We start from the raw sequence: 8825 nt of genomic DNA on the forward strand, positions 1-8825 counted from the left end.
CCCCAGGAGCACCCCTGCGTGGTTCTCCTGCCCCATGGCCTCTGTGGGGTGGGGACAGTGCCCTGGGGCATCCAGATCTTGAACCCAGAAACTAAGCCACTGCTCTGGTTCCTTCCCACTCCCTCTCGCACCTTTGCTTTGGCAGAAGGGGTTTAAAATTGGGGGGCTGGGATCCACCTGTCCAATCTGTGCCCAGCCCATCTCCAGCTCCATCCATGGTGGCACTGAGGTCTGTCTCCGTGCCTACAAGCTGCTGGCTTGCAAGCACCACATGCCTTCCCCTTATTTTTCGGCTGTGATAAAGGTCTGGGATGCTGCATCTGAACACAGCCAACAGATGCTGGTGATGAGTCTGGTTGCCTCTGTAAGTTCCTCTCCAGACCTGGTGGTTTCAGTAGCCCTGCAGCCGCAGCGTGCCGTCACACCCCAGAACCGCCTCGCACTCCTCAGGGCGGGACACAGCCCCGGTTCTCCAGAAAATGAAGAAGTGTTCAACATGTTCTGTGGTTTCTTTCTTTCTCACATCCAGAATAGAAAAACCAGAGCAAGAGCTTGAATCCTCTTCCTCAGCACTAAACCCAACTGAAGGAAGGCCCTGGCCTAGCTGAGTGGTATGGCTCTGCCCCTCACCAGATACCTTTTGGAGGCTGAAGAGGAGGGAGAGGAAATGTGTCAGGCTATGGGAGATCTTCTCCAGAGCTTTCCAGTGCCCTTTCCTGCTCCTTTGTGCATCAGGACTGAGTGCAAGGGACAAAGCACCATCACTGTGCTCTAAAAAGCCACCCTTCACTTTTACAAAACACTTACAGTTTGCTCCTCTCCTCCTCAGCTTCCAGGCTACCAGATCACCTGGAACTGGGACATTCCTGACTGTTCAGTACCTCGTTTTGGGTCTTGGGTTCAGTGGTATAACCACCAAGAGGGGCATTGCTCAGCTGCCTGAGGCTTTGGCAGATGTCCATGGGCTCATCGCCTCTTGTCCTGGTGTTTCTGGCAAGAGGAGAGGTGGAAGCCTTTGCTTCCTCCTGCAGCACCCATTTAATAGATGTACACCTATTTCTGGGGGAGCTACGGCTGGGGGGGTGGAGGGGGAAGTTCCTTGAGGAGGACCTGAGGCTATCAGGAGCTTCTTGAGAGGAAAGCACCCCCAGCAGCTATGTGCATAATTCTGAAGTATCCGTTTAAGTTATTTTTACCAAATAGCTTCAAACCACTCCCATTTATTGAGTGGCGGGGTGCCTGCTGTCTAACAGACGTTTCCTGGAGGTGCTGCTTCTAAGCCAGCTGAGACAGAATTAATGTTCCATACTTGTGCTGTGCTAGACCTTGTAAAACAAACACTGGAGTTCCTGTTGGTTCCTGAAGCCCCATTGTAGTTAAAACTGCTGGGCAGCCACTTACACGGCCTTGAAAGAGAGAAGGAATGGACGCTTTGCACAAAAGCCCACGGGTGGGTGGATTTTCCGTGATTTCTCATCAACAATGCCACCACTGCAGCTGTGTCACCCCAGTGTTGTGGGGTGCGGACCAATCTCAACACCAGCCTGCTGGGCTCTGGAGACAGGGCCCTACACAAAAAGCAGAAACGTTTTCTGCTCAAGTTGGGGCTGTTGTGCAAGTATTTGGCTTCCTAATTCTCTATTTGAATAGAGCCCACCAGTACAGCCTGGCTAAAGCTCTTCAGACCCCTGGGTGTGGAGATCGTGGACATGGTTTCAGTGATCCAGCACCATCCATCCCTGCCGCTTGCTTGGCCCCTAGATTGCAGACTATTTTTTGGTCCAGACCCCAAACCACAGACCCTGGCTGTGGTGAGCACGTGAGAACAGGGCAGGTGTAATTATGCAGAAGTGCGTGCCTATGTGGCTATTGATTCTGAAAAGCTCCATTAGATGCCTTCACTGGCAACTTGTGCTATTTCTGGAGCTTCCTTTTAAAGGCAAAATAGACTGTGCTTTTTGCAATATATTCTCTATAACTGCAGTCTCACAAAACCCACCAAGAACACTTGGTCTGACCTGCCTGTCCCCTGGGAGGCTCAGCAAAACAAGTCATTCCCTTCTGCACAGCAATGAAATCACAAGTGATGTCAGCACCAAGTGCAGGCACCACGTGGAAATGACAGTGCCGCTGTCCCCCTGTGGGCTGGGATGTGGTGTCACCAGATTCTGGGTCACCAGAAGGGACTACAGGTCCCTGCCAGAAGCCCTTGGTGCTGGCTGTATTTGGGGAAACAGCACCATCTATTTGCAGCATTGTTTTATGTGTGCCTTTGCTTGCAGAGATGATGTGTCCTGGTAGGGCCAGGTGCCTACGACCCACCACCACTTGGCAGGGCATCCTCTGCTCTCCAGGTCCCACTGGGTTCGAAGCCATCTCCAGGCACCTCCCTGCAGCCCAGAGCTGATGCCTGGAGTTCAGGGCTGTCAGCAGGGGCTGAATGATGTGTGTGCAAGCAACGGGGGAGGGAAAAGGCACAAGAGGTCCAAGAAGAGGTTGGACAGCTCCAGTCTAGGGGCTTCATCTGATGTTTGGTTCCTCCTTCTCGAGGCAGGATCTGCCCCTCCTTTCCCATGCACCTGTCCAGAGGTGCCATGCCCACCCAGGCTGTCCCACCACCTGTATGCTTCCCTCCAGCTGCCTCAGACCCATGGGACAGTGAGAACATCTTACAAACAGGTCCATGCATGGTGGCCTTTTGACTAGTAAAATCCCATTAAATCTAACCCAGTGGCTAGGTCAGCTCCTACTCTGGAACCTCACAAAAAAAAAAAACAAAAAAAAAAAAAAAAAAAAAAACAGAAGTGTGACGTGGTGCTTTGCAGCTCTGGGACTCTTTGTAGGTGGTACTAACCCTCCTGAGCTGCCGTGTCCCCATCCATCATTGCCATGCCACCACCCAGCCTCCTGCAAGGAGCCACCATGGGATTAAATCAATCACAGGCAGCTTTCTTCCATGCTTCAGTGCATGACTTCAAGGCATGCTGCCTTCTTGGGCACCTGCATGCATGCCTAGGTGTCTCTACCTGTTTGTTCTTGTCCCACCAGTGCGTGGCCTTGACTCTCTGCATAGCCTTTTGGGGTGGGGGGCAGAGGCCCCACGGTGGAACTGGCCCTACAGAATCAAGGGTGAAGAAAGCCAGCCTGCCCATGGCTTTGCTCCGGGGGGAAAGCTGTTCCCACCACAGCATGTCCCCAGCTCTGCAGGGTGAGCAGCAGGTGAGGGCAGCAGGACAAGACCACCTCCCAGATTGCCCCCTTCCAGCCTTACCACAAGCCTGGGAGGGATGAAAAAGCTCTGCTCTATTAAACATGCTGGGAAAATGGCACAGAGGGGGGTCTGAGGCATCAGGAGCTCTGGGGGAGTGACCACTACTTCCTCTTGCCACTTTTCATCTTGCTTTCAATCAAGTGCAGCCCCTGCTTCTTGATGTCTTCCCGGGTGAGAACCAGGCCATGGTCTTTGTCAGCAAAGTCAAAGGGATCTGTGGGAGAGAACAGGAACAAATGAGCTTAGTGGGGCTGAGAGGCCACCTCCAGTATATCTGTGTCTCCAGGGAGAGCCTCCAAGTCTTGGAGGGCCGGTGGCATCTCCAGCACAGGCACTGTCAACTAGATTTTCCATCCTCAGCATCCCCTGGCAATGCCACCCCCACCTCAGCGGTTCATCTCTGACACTGGTGGGGCTTCCTGTAAAGGTCTGGAGCTGTGAGATGGTGGCCACAGCTCCCTCTGTGAATAAAGAGGTGGTGAGCTGCTGCGCACTCCATCTCCTCTAAGAGGATCTAACGGAAGGAGGCCACAGACAGAGACGAGCACTGGTCATTCTTCCCTGATCTTCCCTGGTCACTCTGCCAGGTGATTTAGGAGACCCTCATTTGGCTGATGAAGACCAACAGCACCTCTTGATGTGGTTCAGCACTCACCACCCCACCAGCTACCTTTGTTCTCCCCCATACCCACCAAAAATGACCACCCATGCTCAAAGCCTTGGCCAGCACCAAGGGTCTGGGGACAGTGCATGGGTTGGGATCAGCTTGTGAGCTGGGGTCTGCTGGGACAGTGGGAGGCAAAACAGGACCCCCAGAAGTCCCATGGGCTGTGGCAGTTGCTGTGGGACTTGTCCCTCTGTTCTCCTACCTTGGACTGCAGAGCCTATGTCCTCCAAGGAAATCTTCAGGTTCTGTGGCTCTCTCGCAGTTGTTTTCTCCAGAAAATTCCTGACCTTCACAAAAATCTGCAAAAGATGCTTTGGGGTAATTGCTGAAGGAATAGCAGCTGTTGCAACCTGAGGGGTGTCCCACCTCACCATCCCCTTGGGGAAGGGGTCCCCCTGCAGCATCCAGCGCTACCCTGGCCCTGCCTCAGGGCCACCTCCAGCAGGGAGGACACCTTGGGACAGGCCACCCGGAGGAGCCACATGCAGGGCCCCAGAGACCAGACCAGGGACAGGGCCCCTGCACACCTCATTGTCCTCATCAGGGCTGTAGCTGGGGGCAGGCAGGGAGGCCACCCGCTGCACCAGGTGCTGCAGCTTCTGCTCGCAGTACTGCAGCTTCTCATCCACCCCCTTCAGCTCGACGGAGACTTCCTGGGGTCAGAGGGAAGAACAACGTTGACAGGGATTATGAGTTGCTTGGGGTGATAGTGGCAGCACAAAGTGTCACGGGGATGCCCCGTAGCACTGCCATGGGTCATGCTCTGGGGAGGGGACACGTGGAGGGGACACGTGGAGGGGACAGGCAGGGCCCGCTCCTGGTGGCAGCTTGGTCCCCAGCTCCTCGCTGCACCCTGTACCTGCTCGGGTACATCGATGCCATACAGGCGGATGAAGAGGTTGTCAATGCCGTTTTCAAACAGGAGCAGGAGCTCCTGGTTCCTCAGAGACTGGGCTCGTGCCTGCTCCAACCGGGCCTCCTCCTGCTGCAGGCTCGTCCTCAGCTCTGTCTCCAGCCTCCTACAGCTGACCAGACCCACACATGTCTGAATGGGTGCTCCCAGGCAGAGAGACCCCAAAAGTGTTGCAAAAGCTGCCCAGGTGGGCCCACACTGTGGAGTGGACGCTGCCTGCACTGCAGCTCAGGCCTGGCAGGGAAGACATGTCCTCCACATGCCCTGCTGGGGCAGGCTGGGTCTGAGAGGCACCTCCACTGCATGGCTTCAGGTCCTGCCATCACCATGGTGCTGGACAGGAGGACCTCACACATCCCTCCTTGCCCCATGTCCCTGCTGTCCCGGGGGGGGATTTGGGTGCTCTGCCGGGACCAAACTGGGGAGCACCCTGCTGAACGCAGGCCTGGTGTAGGAGGGGTGGGCAGCTGAGGGGGACAGAGGCAGGGTGGCCTGTTGGGACACAGGTGTCCCAGTGAACAAACAGCAGGAGGATGTGTCCCTGCTCCCCAGGGATGGGCTGGATCCAGATCTGGGCCCCCAGGAGGCTCTCTGCAGCCCAAGGCCAGCAGCACCTGATGGCACTTGGGGGCTGGCGAAACTTCAGCTCTGCCTGCTTCAGCTCCAAGTCCTTCAGCATGGCCTTCAGTGCCTGCCTCTTCTCCTCGCACTCCCCAATGTGCTGCTCCAGCTCCGCCGTGGACTTCTGCTGTGCCAGCAGCCTGCCCGTGATATCCTGCTCGGGGCACAGCGCAAGGACTCAGCCCGCAGGGCCCAGAGGGTCGGCACCATGGAGCAAGAGGGGCTTCAGGGGGCTCGGGAGAAGAGCCCCTCGATGAAGCCGTGAGCAGAGCAGTCTCAGCTCCCCATAGCTGGGTGTTTCCTGGGTGGGATTTTCCCTCACCCAGAGGCGGGAGCACTGCACTGCAGCCTTGGCCTTCTCCACCTCCGCTGTCACCTGGGCCTCATGCTGGATCTGGGACTTGGTGGCCTCCAGCTTGGTGCCTGGGCAGAAGAAAGGAGCAGGGGAGGAAGGAGGCCTCCTGCTCCTCGGGCTCCCTGGCACCTCCACCCCTCCAGGCACTCACCCATCAGCGAGTCCTGCGGCAGCAGGGCAGGGAAGTCCATGGCCAGGTCATACCTGGCTTGCTGCAAGGACACTCGTTGTGACCCCAAGCTGCTGGCACCTGGGGAGGGTGGCCCTGCAGCACGCCCACCCCAGGAGTTCTCAGCACTGTCCCCTGCCCCAGCTCCCACCAGCTCACCGCTCTCAAGTGCTTTTCACTTGCGTTCTTGAGCCAAAGTCGGTCGATTTGCACCTTTTGGGCAGCCAGGGAGCGATGCCTGAGCTCCCTCTCTGCGAGGAACTCTCTTTCCAGCTTGGCCAGCTCCTCCTGGAGCACATTAGAGTCAGAGAGAAGGGATAAATGGCTGTCAAAGCTGGGAAGGACCTCTGTGGGCCAGCTGGTCTCCATGGCCAAAATTGACCTCCTGGGCTATATAAGAAATGAGTACGGAGGGCACGGAGGGCACGAGGCTGGAGTAGGCTGGCTTCAACATCACCAGTGCTCCTTGCAGGCTGTCCCCAGCCCCAGGGCCACAGAGAGCAGGATGCTGGAGGAGCTATAGAGGCACCTGCTTGTTGTGGGCAGGTCCAGCTCAGTCCTGCAATTTATTGCAGGAAGATGCACCAGCCTGGGGACATGGGGCTGCTTTTGTTGGACCTCTGTAGGCTTTGAAGCATGGAAGGAAGAGGTCCCCCAGCTCCTCACCTTGGTTATGTTATTGGCTTTGAGGGCATCCAAAGCCATGAGCTCCATGTCCTCCAGCTCCCCATGGTATACCCCGGCCATCCCGTGCAGGAGGTCCAGATGCAGAGGCAGGTAGGCCAGCTCCTGGGACACACGGAGCCACCCTGCGTCACCTCTCCGGGTCCCGTGCCAAGTCAACCTCAGCAGATGGCCCGAGGCAGAGCCCAGCCGCGGGGCATGTCCATCGCAGTGCTGCGTGCTGGGACAGCAAGGGGCAGCCCACCTTCTTGAGGACATCCTTCACCGCCAGGTACAGCAGGGTCACCTTCTGCCCAGTGCGGACTTTCATGAGCATCTTCTCGATGCTGTTCTCCAGCTGGCGAATCATCTGTGGGGCAGGACATGGGGTGGCATAGTGTGCCGAGCCCGGGGAGCTCAGGATGGGGAAGGAGTGGCATGTACCTGCACCTGCTCCTGGATCCGCTTGTCATCGATTTTGACATCCAGCAGCTGCTGCAGCCGCTGCTGCAGCTCGTCCTGGGTCTGGCCACGCCTCCTCACCTCGTACAGCAGCGCGTTGCAGGCGTTCACCCGCTCAAAGATGCTGCTCTGGAGCTTCTCCCGGGCACCCTGGGTGGGCATGTGGGGAGGTGATGGGGACCTGCCTGGGAAACTCATTCCAGAGCAGAGCTGGGGACCCGGGGACACTGGGACATGGTCACTGCTGTGGCGGGGTTGAGGATGGGAGAGCGTTGCCCTGGGAGGTGGGGCAGGACAGAGGTGGGTACTGGTGTCCACATATTGCAGCTGCAGAGTGTTTCTGATGGGAAGGGACCTGTGAACACCCCAGGTCTCGCAGCCACCACTGGGGGGCTGCTGGCCCAAAGGCTCCTAGAAGTGTCCCTTCCCAACCCCTGCCAGAAGCCAGTGCCAGCCAGGCCCTGCCCTCTACCTGCACCGTTTTCCCAGCCAAAACAATGTCCAAGTTCTTCTGTGCTCTGCAAGCATCAGAAATGATGAGCTGGTCACGCTGTGGGTAGGAGAGGGCAGAGAAAACATCAGTGCCAGGCTGGGGACTGTCATTGTCCCATAAGGCTAGTGTCTTCTCCTGGAGAGACCCAGCAGAAGAGCAGGGGCGCAGCTGAGGGGATCTGCAGGTACCTTCTGGGCAATGCCCAGGGCATGGACGTCCTCCTGCACCATCCCGCGCAGCTGTGGGAGCAGATCTCTGTTCTGGCTGAGCTTTTCCTCAGATGACTGTGTGAAAAACTTCTTCCCTTGCTCTAGAGGACATTAGAGTGCTCTTGGTGCCATGCAGGATGATGTCCTGTCCCCAGGCTCTGGCACAGGACAGCCTATCCTCACCCACCATTGCTGGCCCCTTTTGCACAAATGCATCCTCTCTGCCTCAGAGGCTCAGGCAGTGGGAAAAAGCCAGGCAGGGACAAAAGACATCGGGCCAAATCCTGCCTCCCCAGTGCCTGAGCAGCCACACGCTTGGCTGTTCCCACTGAGCAAGAAGGAAGCAGCCCCCCGGGGACCTGATGGCCCTTCTGCAGGGGGTCGCATTGCTCAGGGGACCAGACAGCCACTGCAGGCCCCATCCCGGTGGGGCTGCCACCCATTTGCTTCGGGTGCCATGCAGGAGGCCAACATCCCAGCGCACCCTGCATCCCTGCCACATCCCTGCACCAAGGGCCCCCAATGCCAGGCTGTGCCCACGAGGCCGAAACGAGCAGCACCTTGCAAGGTGATGATGTTGCGCAGCTCCTGGGTCTGCTGGCTGATGTCTGCCCTGCGGCTCTGCATGGTGCTAGCGGTCCGGCCTCGAGCTTCGGCGTGCACACAGCAGCTGCTGCGGCCCCTCTGTCCGGTGGTGCCACTGCTGGCCTGTGACCTCGGATGGAACTGGCACCGCGGCTCCTCCAGGCACCACACGCCGACACCGGCTGCCCTGCACCTCCTGGCTGCCACCTGCCCCTACCGCGTGGCCACGGCCACTCACAGCCCCCTCTGCGTTTCTGCAGGGGATGACGGATCGAACACTGTGCAATTACCAATTACTGAGCCCTCCAAAGGCTGGGCAGCCAGCTGGGACCACGCTCAGTGTCCCATCACCGTGGCTACGGCAGTTCCAACCTCCCCAGCCCTGCAAACGCTCCAAGCCCTGCCAGGAATCAGCTA

At 57.7% G+C, this 8825-nt stretch overlaps 1 protein-coding gene across 1 annotated transcript; it reads right to left on the bottom strand.

Moving 5' to 3' along the window:
- Nucleotides 1–3372: 3372 nt before the first annotated feature.
- Nucleotides 3373–8450, bottom strand: CCDC183 (coiled-coil domain containing 183; the record flags this gene model as incomplete). The annotated part of the gene is made up of 14 exons (XM_084299924.1): nucleotides 3373–3485; nucleotides 4141–4237; nucleotides 4466–4591; nucleotides 4798–4963; nucleotides 5466–5626; nucleotides 5795–5895; nucleotides 5979–6039; nucleotides 6156–6284; nucleotides 6663–6785; nucleotides 6925–7029; nucleotides 7104–7271; nucleotides 7594–7671; nucleotides 7803–7924; nucleotides 8384–8450. 14 exons carry the CDS (start codon nucleotides 8448–8450, stop codon nucleotides 3373–3375), a joined length of 1617 nt encoding a protein of 538 aa, XP_084156050.1.
- Nucleotides 8451–8825: the final 375 nt, after the last annotated feature.

Source organism: Netta rufina, assembly GCF_964035555.1.
Source record: "Netta rufina genome assembly, chromosome: 21".
NCBI classification, from domain to species: domain Eukaryota; kingdom Metazoa; phylum Chordata; class Aves; order Anseriformes; family Anatidae; genus Netta; species Netta rufina.